The following is a 16,411-nucleotide window of genomic DNA, read 5'->3' as shown; positions in this document are numbered from 1 at the left end:
TGGAAGGGTGTATCAGTGTGTATCTGTATGAATCGGCATGTGTATCTGTGTGTATCTGTGTGTATCAGTGTGTTTCAATATGTGTATCAATGTGTATCAGTGTGTATAGGCGTGTGTAAGTTTGTATTGGTGTGTATCAGTGTTTGTCAGTGAGTAAGAGTGTATCACTGTGTACCAAGCATGTGTCAGTGTTTATCAGTGTGTATCTGTGTGTATCCGCATGTGTAAGTGTGTAAGAGTGTATCAGTGTGTATCAGTGTGTATCCGCATGTGTAAGTGTGTAAGAGTGTATCAGTGTGTATCAGTGTGTATCCGCATGTGTAAGTGTGTAAGAGTGTATCAGTGTGTATCCGCATGTGTAAGTGTGCATCAGTGTGCATTAGTATGTGTCTCTGTGTAGCAGTGTGTGTAAGTGTGTATCAGTGTTTATTGGTGTGTGTCTGTGTGAGTCAGTGTGTGTCAGTGTGTATCAGTGTGTGTTAGTGTGTGTTAGTGTGCGTCAGTGTGTATCATTGTTTTTTGGCCTGTGTCTGTGTGTATCGGTGTGTGTAAATTTGTATCATTGTGTATTAGTTTGTGTCAGTGTGTATCAGATTGCATGAGTGTGTATCAGTGTGTATGAGTGTGTAAGTGTGTATCAGTGTGTATCTGTGGTCTGGTCTTTCCTGCTCCACAAAGCTGCTCTACTCACTGGTTTGTCAAGAAGAAAATCTCTTAGAGAGCAGAACAGAGAAGAGGATTTATGAAGAATGATAAAACATCTCGACAATTCTGTCCTGATCTCCTCGCCCTCGCTACTAATTTATCCAGGTCTTCGAGGTGTTTATGGATGTTGTCACTGTGAGCGTCTGAAAAGCCTTTTGTGTTGACGTGAAAGCGACTGGTTGTGTTTTTTGCCGTGACATTTGCGTCTTGGCCGCACAAAGCAGCATCCTTCAGAAGCCGTTTCAGCCAAAGAGAGAGAGAAGGCTGTTCAAATGTCACACAAACCCGATGGTGTGAAAGCGCTAACATTAGCTGGCCTTGAGGGGGAAGATTTTTATAACAGCTTCAATAGACTACAACTAAAAACCTGCTCCTGAGCAGAGCATTTAATAGGGAGATGGACAGCACAAACAAATACAGAGCTAAAACATTCCTGACTCATTTCTTAGGTTTTCTCTTTTTATATATTTGACTCTTTTCTTACTCGAGGTAGATTATTTTCCTATAACAGCTTGACCTGAAGTGTGTTACTATCTGTGTATACCACATTAATTAGCCAAAGCTTTATTCATCAATTTATTTATTAATGAACAAAATGTCCAGAAGACCTAAGTTCTTGTTTGAACTCATGTTATAGCAGACATACACTGTATTGCCAAAAGTATTCGCTCACCCATCCAAATAATCAGAATCAGGTGTTCCAATCACTTCCATGGCCACAGGTGTATAAAATCAAGCACCTAGGCATGCAGACTGTTTTTACAAACATTTGTGAAAGAATGGGTCGCTCTCAGGAGCTCAGTGAATTCCAGCGTGGAACTGTGATAGGATGCCACCTGTGCAACAAATCCAGTCGTGAAATTTCCTCGCTCCTAAATATTCCACAGTCAACTGTCAGCTGTATTATAAGAACGTGGAAGTGTTTGGGAATGACAGCAACTCAGCCACGAAGTGGTAGGCCACGTAAACTGACGGAGCGGGGTCAGCGGATGCTGAGGCGCATAGTGCGAAGAGGTCGCCAACTTTCTGCAGGGTCAATCGCTACAGACCTCCAAACTTCATGTGGCCTTCAGATTAGCTCAAGAACAGTGCGCAGAGAGCTTCATGGAATGGGTTTCCATGGCCGAGCAGCTGCATCCAAGCCATACATCACCAAGTGCAATGCAAAGCGTCGGATGCAGTGGTGTAAAGCACGCCGCCACTGGACTCTAGAGCAGTGGAGACGCGTTCTCTGGAGTGATGAATCGCGCTTCTCCATCTGGCAATCTGATGGACGAGTCTGGGTTTGGCGGTTGCCAGGAGAACGGTACTTGTCTGACTGCATTGTGCCAAGTGTAAAGTTTGGTGGAGGGGGGATTATGGTGTGGGGTTGTTTTTCAGGAGCTGGACTTGGCCCCTTAGTTCCAGTGAAAGGAACTCTGAATGCTTCAGCATACCAAAACATTTTGGACAATTCCATGCTCCCAACTTTGTGGGAACAGTTTGGAGCTGGCCCCTTCCTCTTCCAACATGACTGTGCACCAGTGCACAAAGCAAGGTCCATAAAGACATGGATGACAGAGTCTGGTGTGGAGGAACTTGACTGGCCTGCACAGAGTCCTGACCTCAACCCGATAGAACACCTTTGGGATGAATTAGAGCGGAGACTGAGAGCAAGGCCTTCTCGTCCAACATCAGTGTGTGACCTCACAAATGCGCTTCTGGAAGAATGGTCAAAAATTCCCATAAACACACTCCTAAACCTTGTGGACAGCCTTCCCAGAAGAGTTGAAGCTGTTATAGCTGTAAAGGGTGGACCGACGTCATATTGAACCCTATGGATTAGGAATGGGATGTCACTTAAGTTCATATGCGAGTCAAGGCAGGTGAGCGAATACTTTTGGCAATATAGAGTATCTCATCTTTTTCTGGTAATATGTGGTAATATTAAGTTATAAAAATAATAAATATATAATATAGATAAAAAAAATAAAAAAAATAAAAATAAGACAAAAAAACCTCTGCTTGATATGGAGAAAAAAGTTCCTCACACTTTATGACACTGGAGACTCCTTCCATAAACAGATTCCTAACAGAAAACTCCGGATTTATTCACAATATATTTAAACAAACCCAGATCTTTGTTTAAATCATACAGTACAAACAATACAAATTGATTTGAATGTGTTGTTACTATAGAAACAATAACGCTAACTTTAACGAGTGTATAATTTGTCACCTATCATTTACATCACAGCTGGAATTTCAGATGTGCTGCAGTAAGTTCTCTTCAACACTTACATGTACCGCCTGTTAGCATGTGGCTACAAAATGCTTTACCGCCTGACAGGAGGCATGGAGGAGACGTTGGAGCACTACGGTGAACACCTTAAAGCATGCGGAATAGAATGGAAGCCTTTATTTGTTACATATACATTGGAGCACAATGAAATCCTAGCACTGGAAGTTGGGGTCAGAACATTGAGTCAGCCATGATGCAGTACCCTTGAAGCATTGGGATTTAAGGGTCTTTCCTCAAGGAGGCTCAGCACTTGCAGCTTGGCAGCACTGAGGCTTGAACCTCGATCCTCTGATCAACAACCCACTTGACCTATCACTGCCCATATAAAAGTCTGGGCTCGTCCCGGTAACATAGATGGGTGGAGTTATGCGAGGGAGGAACAGGCACTCAGAGGGGCTTGCAGGGCTTGCTTAGAGTTTTGACCAACACATATTTACATTTCTGGCTATGCCCTTAACCAGAGCAACTTCCATTTTACCTCATTTTCTCCGAACAAGCATTTAAGGGTTAAGGATCTTGCTCAAGAGCCAAGAAGTGGCAGCTTGGTGGACATGGGACTCAAACTCACAACCCGATCAGTAGCCTGACACCCCACAAATTGCTGCCGATATAATAAAACCTTGACTGACATCTTTTGTGTTTTTACTCCTTCAACATTGAAGACGCCCGGGGGGTTTAAACACCATATTATACTTTAACAAGAGTAACAACTACATCACACTCAGCTCCATAAAGCACCTGCACACAGAGGCACAGCAGTGTCAATCATCTGAGTGACATTCGCTGACCCGCCTGAATAAACCTGTGAATGTTTTTTCACTCTCAGTTTATTTGCAAACGACAGATGCTGAGCCTCTGAGTCACATAATTACTACTCACTCGCACTTGCTGCTCATACCTCTCTCATTGTACAAGGTGTGTGTGTGGTACAACATGTCAGACTTATCACTGTAATCATGCTGGACCTTGAGGTGATGCTCAGAGAAAGCACTTGTTAAGTGGGCGGGGTCACACACTGCACCGCTCTGACAGAATGAATGCTGAATCTCCTGACATTTCCCAGAATTACACTCGCTATAAACAGTATGGAAGGTAAACGTGGAGTTTATACATGGATCGCTGGCACTGATCAGTCATGCTGTGTAATTGCATTACACATAATTGTTATGGTTCAGCTTAGCTTGCATACAACGTAAAAGAAAAACCTCGAACACATAGTAAACTCAAACTAGTGAAGAAAGAACCAGCAGCATGTGAAAGCAGCCAATCAGAAACAAAAACAAATAAAGAAAGTGGTCCAAAGTTTGCAGTCTAAAAGGTTAGAAGCAGGATGGATGTAACAGCATGACACACTTCCTGTGTACAAACCCTATGCTCGGATGCCCTGAAGCCTTCTGGGAACCGACTACAGGAACATTCGGGCAAAAAAAATGGCTCAAATGAATCAAAAGTGTTCTAGTTGAGTAACAGTGGTGCTCCCCAAACTGAAAAATATTATTTTCAAGGAAAGATGGCAGGAAAGTAGACAGTAAATATGGATAGTGAGTGCAAGAAGTCTGAGGGGAGATGAGAGGAAAAATGAGGGAGCAGCTAGAAGGCAGAATAAAAGAGAGAGAGAGAAAGAGAGACAGAGAGAGAGAGGGAGGAAGGTAATGAATTGCAAGTTTAAGAAGAAGAAAATGAAGCCTCTATTTATCATGTATAGATTATAGGACACATATCCCAGTTTGTAAGGAAGCTGTGGTCAAAGTGCAGGGTCATCCCTGAAACATCTAGTTCAGAGCCACTGCTTAAGGACCTTGTTGAAGGGCCCAGCGGTTGTAGCTTGGTGGTGCAGGAGCTTTAATCCCTCGCCTTCTGATAAAGAACCCAGAGCCTTAGCTGTTTAACGTTACTAGATACGAGCAGACCCACTTATACAGAGAGACTTACATTTTACACAATTGAGCAATTGAGGGTTAAGGGCCTTGCTCAAGGGCCCAGCAGTGGCAGGTTCAGGGATTTGAACTCACAACATTCCAATCAGTAGTCCAATGCCCGAACCACTAAAAGACCACAATTAGGTAACAGTGGTTCTGTGAATAAATGGCGGACCACTAGGATATCTTTGGATTCTTTCCACATACTAATTTTAATGGTGACATTTTACCTGTGATTGTAACCTGTTGTCAGTAACATCTCATAATTCTCGCCATTCTCATGAGTCAAACCGATCAAGGATTTCTGAGAATCCTAGAACACCAGGTTGGCTTCATTCAGAAATAATAGACATTTGATATCAAAGTCATGTGCACCGTATCCTAAGAGTTTATAGACAGCCTTTATAAACAGTGCTGATGACCAAGCTTTATTTATGAGACTATTGAAGAATTGCTTGAATTATTAGGAATCAGGAGAGGTAGCGGGTACAGAAGGCTTGTCAGGAACATTAACAGCAGGAGGATCCATGAGGATTTTCCACTACACTGGAGCAGTCAGCAATTTGAATATTCTTCTGGATGTGCTGCATTTTCATTCATGGCAATAACATTGGCCCAAAGCATCTGTCTCTGAACTTATCTGTAAACCACACTGGACAGTGATTTGTGTGCTTGGTCATGAACAGATCAAATTCAGCTCGGCCCCAGGCTTTCAAAATGAGTGGAATGAACTGCTTGTGAGTTGGCCAGTCCCTGGGCTCAGAATTTCTGCAAGACTTGATGCCTATTGGTTTGTTGTCTTGAGTCAGTACATGGACAGATCTTATAGAACCTTGCATTGCAGTTTTGCGTCCCCATGGCAGAAAATATAGTACACCATATAGTTTCCCGAACACGTTGCACTACTAACTAGCATCTTATAGCAAACTATACGTTTCCCCCAGCAGCAATCATGTACATTGATGTACTGATAGCAAGACACTCATGTTTTTCCACATTCCTCCTATAGTTGCAAAATTTCTTTATACTTAGAATTCAAAGGTGCACCATTCCCAGTTCCACTATTAGAGTTGCTGCTACTATCACCCCAGCCAAGTCCGCAATGTGTAGGCACTTGCAATTTCACGAGCACATACATAGTTGAGACTCCGCTGTCTTCCATCAAAAAGGTTCCCGATGGTGTGTGAGATAAACCTCATGCCTATGTGATGGACATTCTGAGACTGAGACAATGAGGTTACTGTAAGCTCAGACACATTGTATTGTTCTTCATCAGCTTCCACACGCTTTGTAAACACCCTGTGTGCTAAATGTAACCCTAAAATAAAGGTCTATAGCCATTTCTGGCCCAAACAGATGTATTTGAGTGAAAACAGCACAAAAATAAGAAGGGTTTCCTGGAACTGAAACTCCATGGAGCTGAGAAGAGTTGTTGTTGCCCATGTTCTGCTAATGAAGCATAGGATGGGCCGTGTATTATTTTCCAGAAGCTTCTGGAACTTTTAAAATGTCCTGCTTGCTTTGCCTTGCAACACAAATTCATTTATATTAATAACTCTCTCTCTCTCTCTCTCTCTCTCTCTCTGTTTCCCACAGGGGTTGAATTTAGTGGCATGACACGGCAGACGAGGGAGGTGAGTGAACAAAAAAAAGAAAGGAATCTGATCTATTACATGGTACACACCTGCTCTGCTTCATCATTTTTATTATTGTTTTTGTGCAGGAACTGTGTGCCCAGCAGGATAATGACATTAAAGGTGGTTCTACAGTGGTTCGGTCAAACAGACAGCGCAGACCAGATGAGCCAAGCTCTGATAACTCCATCTCCCCCATGCAGTTTCCTGCCTTCGAGTGGAACAAACCAAATCAAGCTTCTCAGAGGATCACCAAACGCCACCGGAAACTCCTGAAGACCAGCACAGTGACCCGTCCTTTGTCTAATTCTTCCTCATCCTTCTTTTCCTCCTCCTCATCATCATCACACACCACATCTGAGAGCTGGAAGCGACTCTCCCGTATCCAGGAGGCTCGTCGTCGCATAATCAAGGAAGTGTGTGCCAAATACCGGAGCAACATTTCACGAACGATAACGCCACACCATGTGTCTCGCATTTATGTAGAGGACAGACACAAACTGCTCTATTGCGAGGTGCCCAAGGCAGGCTGCTCCAACTGGAAGCGGGTGTTGATGGTGCTTGCTGGTGTTGCTTCCTCCACAGGAGAGATAAACCATGATGCCGTCCACTACAGCAACCATTTAAAGAGGCTGGACAGCTTTGATCGCCGAGCCATCACCGAGCGCCTTCGCTCCTACACCAAGGTCCTGTTCGTCCGCGAGCCGATGGAGCGACTCGTCTCAGCCTTCAGGGACAAGTTTGAAAGCCCCAACTCGTACTACCACCCAGTGTTCGGAAAACCCATCATCTCCAAGTACAGGGTGAACGCATCCAAATCGGCACTCAGGACTGGAAGCGGCGTCACCTTCCAAGAGTTCATCCGCTACCTGCTGGACGTCCATCGTCCTGTAGGCATGGACATACACTGGGAACCGGTCAGCCAGCTCTGCAGCCCGTGTTTGCTCGACTACGATTTTATCGGCAAGTTTGAGACTCTGGAGGAGGAAGCCAACTTCCTGTTGCGCAGGACGGGAGCTCCGAAAAACCTCACCTTCCCCACCTTCAAGGACAGGAACCCTGAAGCTGCCAGGACTTCCACGCAGATCACGCGGCACTATTTTACACAGCTCAATGCCTCGGACAGGCAGAGAGCCTACGACTTCTACTACATGGACTATCTGATGTTCAACTACTCCAAACCCTTTGAAGACTTGTATTGACAAATCGGTGACACGTTTTGGTTGTCGTTGTCTTGGCTGTCATTGTAAAACTGTCAGAAATTGAGGGTGTATAAAAAGTAAAGACATTTATATATTATTAACTCACGCTAACTGCTCAAACTGCTGCATCATAGCATTAACTCATAAAAAAAAATAACACTGATGGGACTGAGACAGATCAATCTGATCTGAACTTCAAATACATCAAAAAGTCCTGAAACAGACGGATTCTCCCTTTATAGATCTATTCCCTCTTAACCATTTCATCGTATAAACGTAACGTCCCTCTCTTTAGAGCGCACACTGTCACGACTTAAAGTATAAACCTAACTGTAATATTCCGTTTTGTAAAAAGGGCATTCAGAGGATTATATATTTTTCTATGTATTTGTATAAGTATGGCTTTAGGGTTAGATGTGTGTCTGTGTGTGTGTGTGTGTGTGTGTCTGTGTGTGTGTGTGTGAGAGAGAGACATAATTGGCCTGGTGTCAAATTGACAGACTCATTTTAGGCAACAGATAACGTTACGCTTAGTCCAATGTGAAGTGGGTCGGACCAAAACACACTTTAGCGACCAACAACAGCAACCATTACCGACAACTCCGCCTAAATGTGCAAGTGTGCAAATGTGTGTGTGTGTGTGTGTGTGTGAAGCGAGTGGCTCTGTCATTTGCAAATTTATTAACGAATAACCCATATGAGCGTTGTAATTGCATATGTATCCACCCCACCCCCTTACTGTGAATCCCCTAAATTTGGTTCTTTTGGAAAAAGCATCAGTTTTTCTAGCTTGAAATTGAATGAAGAATTCAGTCTTTAGCACATTTTATACAAGTAGCTGAGTTTATTGCACTCTGCATCACCCCCTAGTGGAATTATCCGAGCTGAAATATTCCAAATTAACATCAGTCCTCCTGGAGACTTTAAATTAAACAGATTTTATTAGTGGTCGTCAGTTTGGGACGCAGCCCACGTTTTGAACATTTTAACACCCCTGGCATAAGAAATTCAACTAATTTTGCCCTCATATGGTTTAATTTCCACGTTCTTGAATTGGTGTTTAACCTCCACGTCTTGTGTAGAGCTCATGAATTGGTAATCCAAGACCAAAAAAATAAAAAATAAAAAACTGTACCTGAAGTGATAAAACAGTGTTATAAACTATGTAATAACCCTGCTGTTTATTTCCCCCTCTTGTTGTTTTTCCTTTTGTTTTGTGGCTGATCTTCATTCCATTGCTGTGTATAACAAGATTATGATATTTTTTTATTGATGTTATTTTTTAAAAAAAGAAAAAAGAATTCAAGGTAACGCTAAAGAGATACAGAGCTTTATGGTATATGGGTGTAGATTAAAATTATTATAACAGATTGCTATAAATACAGATGTCTTGCTGTATAAGAACGTTGCGATACACAGATGTGTGTGTGTTTTATGAGCAGCGTGTCCAAGCCCAAATGTACTCATGTAGTGTATCGGATGCCGTGTGTGGAACCCCAGATCGCTCCTTCTTTTCTTCCTCCACTGAACATCTGTATGAAGATGATGGTACAGTGAATGTAAATGTGCTTTTTTTCCAGTACAGACATGTACAGATGTGTCATCTGATGCCCTTTGCCTTATTTTTACACTGCCAATGAAGCGGCGTGAATCAGGAAGACATTCTTCAGGTGGTGAAGCTCTTGCTCTCTCTCTGTCTCTCTCTCTCTCTCTGACTCTCTCTCTCTATCTCTCTCTCTATGTTGAGTGTCTATGAATAAATATTTATGCATTTATCTTTTACACTTGTGGCCTTTTTTTATTCACTTTCTCAGCAATTTAACAATTTGAATAATGCAATTGTACAAAAAAAAAGAGACGACTAAACACAGCTCAGTAATCTATACAACGTGAAAAGGGAAAATAACTGTAGATATGGTATGTCATAGACGGTGGTATCCTCATATAGTACAACATACAGACCACAGAAATGTCCTTTTATTATGAGATTTTGTCTGGCTTATAGGGGGGTTTTTTTTCTACTGGTTTATTATTTCAGTGAGGGAGAGAAAGAAAATGAGAGAGAGAGAGAGAGAGAGAGAGATGAAAGAGAGCGTGAGACCAAGAGTGATAGAGCAAACAACAGAGAGTAAGAGTGAGAGTCAGATGGACTGATGGACTGAGAGAGATAGAGAGCATGAGTAAGACAGAAAGAGAGTTTGAGTGAAAGAGAGAAAGAGAGACAGATGGACTGAGAGAGAAAGAGAGACAGAGCAAACAACAGAGAGAAAGAGTAGTGAGAGAGACAGACTGAGAGAGAGAAAGAGAGAGACAGAGAGTGAGAGAGAGAGAGAGAGACAGATGGACTGAGAGAGAGAGAGAGGGAAACAGAGAAAGTGAGAGTGAAGGAGAGTAAGTGATAGAGAGAGACAGATGGACTGAGAGAGAGAGACAGACAGACAGAGAGTGAGAGGGAAGCAGTGAAAGTGAGAGTGACGGAGATCAAGTGAGAGAGAGACAGAGAGAGAGACAGAGAGTGAGGGAGAGACAGATGGACTGAGAGAGAGAGAGAGAGAGAGAGAGACAGACAGAGAGTGAGAGAGAGACAGATGGACTGAGAGAGAGAGAGGGAAACAGTGAAAGTGAGAGCGAAGGAGAGTAAGTGATAGAGAGAGAGAGAGACAGACAGACAAACAGACAGACAGAGAGTGAGAGGGAAACAGTGAAAGTGAGAGTGAAGGAAAGTAAGTGATAGAGAGAGAGAGTAAGTGATAGATAGAGAGAGCGAGAGAGAGAGAGCGAGAGAGAGAGAGAGAGAGAATGTTTCATGTGTAAATGAAGGTTTATTTCCTCTGCTGTGTTGAAGGCTGTATGGATTCAGAGCACAGAAACAGTGTTAGTGCAGAAAGGGAGATAATTTGTGAAACACTCTGATCATATTCAGTGTATAATATCGCCCATGCTGCAGAGCAGAGGTCTGGGTGATGGGTGTGATGAAAAATGCCAAAAATAAATATTTTAGAGTGTGTATTAGACCTTCCAGCCTTTAGATAATTAGCCTAGCCACTCGGTGTTTTAACAACACAGCACACTGGAGCATCTACTCCAACACAGGCCAAATGTGTGTTTTCATCATTTCTCATCGGAGAGTTGCGACTTTCTTTATTTTCCCCACAGGCAAACTATTCCAGAAAGATAAACTGAGTCAAGGTCAACAAACAAGCCGAAGCCAGGCGGCGTTCCGAACAAACACTGATACACGCGCAAGAGACTAAGATATGAACCAGGAAGCAGGACTGCAGTCGTTACCATGAGTGTGGAGCTGAATCGTAAAGCTTGCTATAGACGTGTAGGTGTGTGACGTGACCCTGGGTCTCAATCAGCTCCGGAGTTCCCTGAGAGTCGGGGCTCTGGTAAGGACCCTGACTCCCTGCACACTGGGACACTGATGACTTAATTTCTGCTGATGTGACTCCATGACTCGTTTATTTTCCTCAAACAGACTCAAACAAAACGTATTTACTGAAAAATGCCAAGGAAAGCACCTGGAAGTAATCATTTGATGATAGCAAGCTAGATTTGAATACAAAGTCAACTGAGGGTTTTTATCGTCCAGCTGAGACGCTTCAGCATCAAATATGACGTCATTTCCAGTGCACGGGTTTTGTGGTGCATTCTGGGAATTTGTAGGGAAATAGCATTTCAGTGCATTTTTTTCACGGTCATTCAGGACTGCTGTATTATAAGAGTTTTTATCTAGTGGTTTTATTTTATTTTATTATTATTTTATATATAAAAATTATAAAACAAGTATTATTATTATTATTATTATTATTATTATTATTATTATTATTATTATTATTATTATGTTATTATTACTTTTTAAAAGTTATTTTATGTTATAATTGATTATTAATACAATTTGTTTATTATTCTGATTATTTTTAAAAGTAATTTTATAAATTAATTTTTATTTAGTTTGTACTTATTTGTTTATTTTTATTTTTTTAATTATATTCTTTTTAATAATTTTATTCAATTTTTCTTTTTGTTTTATATATAATATAATTAAAAGTATTACTTTTATTGTTATTACTGTGCTATTATTACTTTTAAAAAGTTTTTTTATTATATTATTTGTTGCTATTAAAATAATCATAAAATTTGTATTTTATTATGATTATTTTTTAATTTATATGTTTATTTTTCTTTCTTTCTTTCTTTCTTTCTTTCTTTCTTTCTTTCTTTCTTTCTTTCTTTCTTTCTTTCTTTCTTTCTTTCTTTCTTTCTTTCTTAATCATTTAATTTAATTTTTCTTTCTTTTTTGGGGGGGTTACTCAAAGGCTATAAAACCCCCCAGGCAAATGAGAAGCCTTGTGGTACACTTAAGCATACAGACTGCAGTAGTTCCAGCAGCCGCCTACTGATAAAGTGTCATTTTATTTTGGTGCAAGTTACTGAAACATCAGTCTGAGGAATGGGTCTGGTGTGGAGGAGGAACAGAGAAAGTGCACACATTCCTATTCAGACCACAGAAGTAGCTACGGATTTCAGTGCCGCCGGTCACGCTGAGCATCTGAGCACCGCGGCGTTTAGCTTTCTGAAATGTGAGGATGCTGCAGAATGAGGAAGTTCCTCTGGGACATCCTCCTGGAGGACGGAGGCAGCGTTAAAAATAAAATAAAAAAACTCCACTAACCGGTTCTCTCTGCTGCAGTTTGCTAAAGTTTCAGGACCAAAACGCAACACAGGCAGAATGTTAAAGAGCTCATCTGTATTCTGTAGTCAGGAGTGAGGTATAGATGCAACCCACAGAAACGAAGACCTTTAATACAGAATGCCGGCGCCAATGCGAGCTGACATACAGATTGAGTTTCCTGACTGTTTGATGTCACACACATTCCTGCTGAGATACTAACAGACTTTAGTTTCTGGTTCAATCCGGTTTGGTCTCATTATTACCCCTGAATTTAACTCACCTGCACCAAATTGTAGATTTATTCCCTCTGTGTTCGACATGTAAGTCATTTAGTCTGTCCCGTTAACTGTTTTTGGACTTCTGCCCTTTCTTGTAAATTTAAGCTAATGATTTTGGCCTTTTTAACACTTTCCATCTGTTATCACACCCCCGCTACGGCGCTCACGCTGTAACACGTGAGAGAATCAGCCAGCACTGAGTCTCTCCCAAGCTCAGGTTTATTTACTGCGATTCAGACCCCATCAAATCGGTCCTGTGGGGCCGTGAGGTGGGAGGTGAGAGAACAGGCAGCAAACACAACACAAGAGTCATCCATAACCAGAACCTGAAGAAGGAGCGAGAAAAGAAAGCAGGAATTCCCAACACGGGAAAACAGGATGCCGATTTCAACACGCGAAAACACTTCAAAGAACCGAACGCTGCGTCCGTCCAAATATCCGTCCATCCGAGATTAGAATTCAGTGCGTGTTACAGTGAGCATCTTAAAGATCCCTGGATGGTTTATTATTACCTTTAGACTTTTAAAGTGTGTATCTGTACACACATTTCTTTTGCTAATATTACCCACAACTCCAAGGAGGAGGGGCGTAGCATCTTCTGTGTTTTCATAGAATATTTTTCAGAATGAAAATAAAATAAAACCAAGGAAGAAAAGCTGAAATCCAGAGAGGAATATGTTCTGATGTGACAGTGTGCGTAACTAAGCAACAGCATCGTCTCATACGTTTAATGATGTGTTTGGATGAGCGAGTACTCGCATAATCTTGTGTTACATGCCCAAAAGTACGGAGGCTGAGAAGTTCAAAGCAAAATGACAAATCTGAAAACACAACGAAAGTGACAGGTGTCTCTTCCAATCAGCGGTAAGAATTTCATTCACAAACTATACCTACCTTTTCCAGTTTGTCTGATTTGTTATTGTGTTTTCTGATGTTTTATTTTATTTTTAAAAAATTGTTATTGTGTATTCTGATTTGTTATTGTGTTTTTGAATGTATTATTTTTTTATTTGTTATTTTATTTTCTGTTTGGTAATTTGTTTTTTGATGTTTTATTTTGTTGTACAAAACAGTACATACTTCTAGTGCATTCTATAAACAGGCGAATTCAGATGCAGCTTCAGACAGACACAAGTAGAGACTCTTTAAGATCTAATACAAAACAATCAGGTGACAAGTATACATTGGAACAGGGGGCGGAGCCAGGTGTGGAACATATAGCACATACACAATTTCTCCAGAGTGTCAGATGATCCCCCAGGGAGTGAAATGACACGGTTAGGAATAACGTCTGAGTTGGAAGCTTGCTGTCTGATTTCAGCTGAATTTATCCTCAACCTTTACCTTCACTTTATTTTTCCTTAAATCCGGATATCCAGGAACGCTGAGGGAAAAACGAGAGCGTGGGCGGAGAGAAAAGGCTCTCTTCTTACCTGACTGAAGTAATAGAACAGGAATAATAAAAGAGAAACGTGAGCAGGATTCCGAATAAACTCACGACTTTCTTGCCGGAGAAAAAAACCAGAAAGCTGTTTAGCGTTCCGAGAGAGACGGAGCAATTTGGATTGGTTTTACATTAAGGCAAAAAATTCCCTAAGAATATTCCCTACCAGTTTAAAGAGACAAACCTGTTCCCCAAACAGAAATAAAAATGAGTTTTGCCTGTCTGAGCTTTTTCAGCTGATGAAATAGCATATTTATTCCCATTACAGCTAATGAAATGACACCAGCAAAATCGGGAGATCGAGAGTTTCGCTGTTTACCTTCTGCATCGTCAGGAATTCTGCCGCACGTAAAGCTCTTATTTTCCCCAGGAGACTTGTGTGTGTGTGTGTGTGTGTAGATTGTGGTTTTTTTTGTTCTTTTGATAGCGGATGGAAATCATGAAAAACAGAGAGAAAAAAGCATCTGGTTTCACTGGTTCTGATCTCTCTGTAAAAGAGCTGTTTTTTAGCTTCATCCTGGTCAGGGTCATGATGGATCTGGAGACTATCCCACACACACACACACACACACACACACACACACACATATGCAATCTACCATATTTTTGTACAAAGCCTGGAGCTAAGTGGTGGCAGAACCTCAGGTTTTCATATTACACCGTGTCTGAGAGGGAAAAAGAACCATGACTCCATGATTCGAACTCGTGTGAAGTGTTTACGTGTCCAATCGAGAGCCTGAAGGACCTGACCTGTGAGCGGTCATGAACCTCGTCCGAGTGAATTAAATATTGATAGAAAATGACATTTTTCTCTGTTCACAACACACACACACACACACACACACAACCTGTGAATAGAACACAAGTGTTAACTTTGGCTTAACTCAACATGACACACTGCCTACTGTCAGGACTTGTCTCTTTCAGTTAGTCCTGATCACGCCAGGCTAGAAATGTGCATCGGGACTTGGATCCTGTGGGAATCAATAAAAAGCCACAAGAGCGTGCGGTTTCGGAAGCTTGTGGGACCAAAGAAAGTTCACATCAAAGAAGGACAGACCACATTTATGGCATTAATTCTTGCCTGCTGTCACAACTTGCCTCCCAGCCACCAGAGGGAACCCTCGTCTGAGTCCTGGTCACTTCTGGGTCAAGGGTGACTTCTTGGTTTTGAGCCATGCTCACGCTAAAGTCAGTGCGAAGTATTGTTAGCCTCGCTACGTACCAAGCCTCTGTTTTATTGCTGTCTTGTTTATGCTCTCACTGTGTATGTTCCTTTCTGTTTTGTGATTTTGTGCGTGTCGTTTTGGACCGTTTGCTCTCCGTTTGTGAATAAACCGCGTACAGATTCTATACCATCTGCTTCCCTAAATTCATCACACATACTGTCATAATGGCTTAAATGACTAACCTTCATATTTTGTTTAATTATTTAATTAGAATAACACATCAGACAATCCCTAATGGCCAGCAGCTCGCTGCTAAAACATGAACAAAGTCCGAACAGATTAAAGATGACTAGAAAGTAATGCAGTAAAAATACTAACTGCTGACTAGCCTCAGGTGTAATCAGGAAGATTAATTTTTTGTCATTTTTTTTGGAAGATTCCACAGAAAGTCTCATCAGAAATCGCTTCTCTCTCAGGCGTCACACATTAGCTGGAAAGTGGGGGTCAGTTTCATAAACACAGGCTCTGACGGCCTTCAGGAGGAAACGTGTACCGAGATACCAGACAATACGTGATGCCAGTGAATGCATTCGAAAAGGAGTAAAGGAAATGAATAAATGAGGGAGCAGCGTGAGGAGGCGGAGTTACTGATACCAAGTTCAACAGCATGATGTGAAGTATTTTATTCCTCCCTTCCTACCTTCTAAAAAATCCCCAGAGCTTGTCATGTAACAGTGAAATAAAACCCTGACACTGGAGACTCCTTCCATCTCTGTTACATGAACATCTCCAGACCCAAATCATACATTTAATATATTTTTTAACAGTTTTCTTTGTTAAATAATAACCTGTGTCTTTCTGTGTATCGACAGTTAAGAGTTTATGTCTCTCTCCCCCTCTGGGTCTGTCTCTCTGCTTGTGTCTTTGTCTGTCTTCCTCTCTTTCCTTCTCAATCTCACTTCTCACTCTCTCTCTGTGTCTCTGTCTGTCTGCCTGCCTACCTGTCTGTCTCACTCTCTCTGTCTGCCCTCCCCTCTCTTCTCCTCCACAGTGAACACTCAGCTAACAGTGCTGCGCTGCAGGAGCTGGTGTATGATGGGA

General features: G+C 41.7%; 1 protein-coding gene across 4 annotated transcripts in view; it reads left to right on the top strand.

Moving 5' to 3' along the window:
- The window catches only part of LOC131351883 (carbohydrate sulfotransferase 8-like), a 95,029-nt gene extending 85,506 nt beyond the window's left edge, over positions 1-9,523 (top strand). For all 4 annotated transcript variants that reach the window (XM_058387566.1, XM_058387567.1, XM_058387565.1 and 1 more), the window contains 2 exons: positions 6,502-6,539; positions 6,629-9,523. In XM_058387566.1, coding sequence (XP_058243549.1) covers positions 6,502-6,539; positions 6,629-7,741 — 1,151 coding nt within the window. In that variant the 3' untranslated portion in view covers positions 7,742-9,523. The remainder of the gene's footprint in view (positions 1-6,501; positions 6,540-6,628) is intronic.
- Positions 9,524-16,411: the final 6,888 nt, after the last annotated feature.

Source organism: Hemibagrus wyckioides, linkage group LG04 (genome assembly GCF_019097595.1).
Source record: "Hemibagrus wyckioides isolate EC202008001 linkage group LG04, SWU_Hwy_1.0, whole genome shotgun sequence".
In the NCBI taxonomy this organism is placed as follows: Eukaryota; Metazoa; Chordata; class Actinopteri; order Siluriformes; family Bagridae; genus Hemibagrus; species Hemibagrus wyckioides.
The sequence above is the reverse complement of the archived record's forward strand: the minus strand, read 5'-3'. Positions and strand labels throughout refer to the sequence as shown.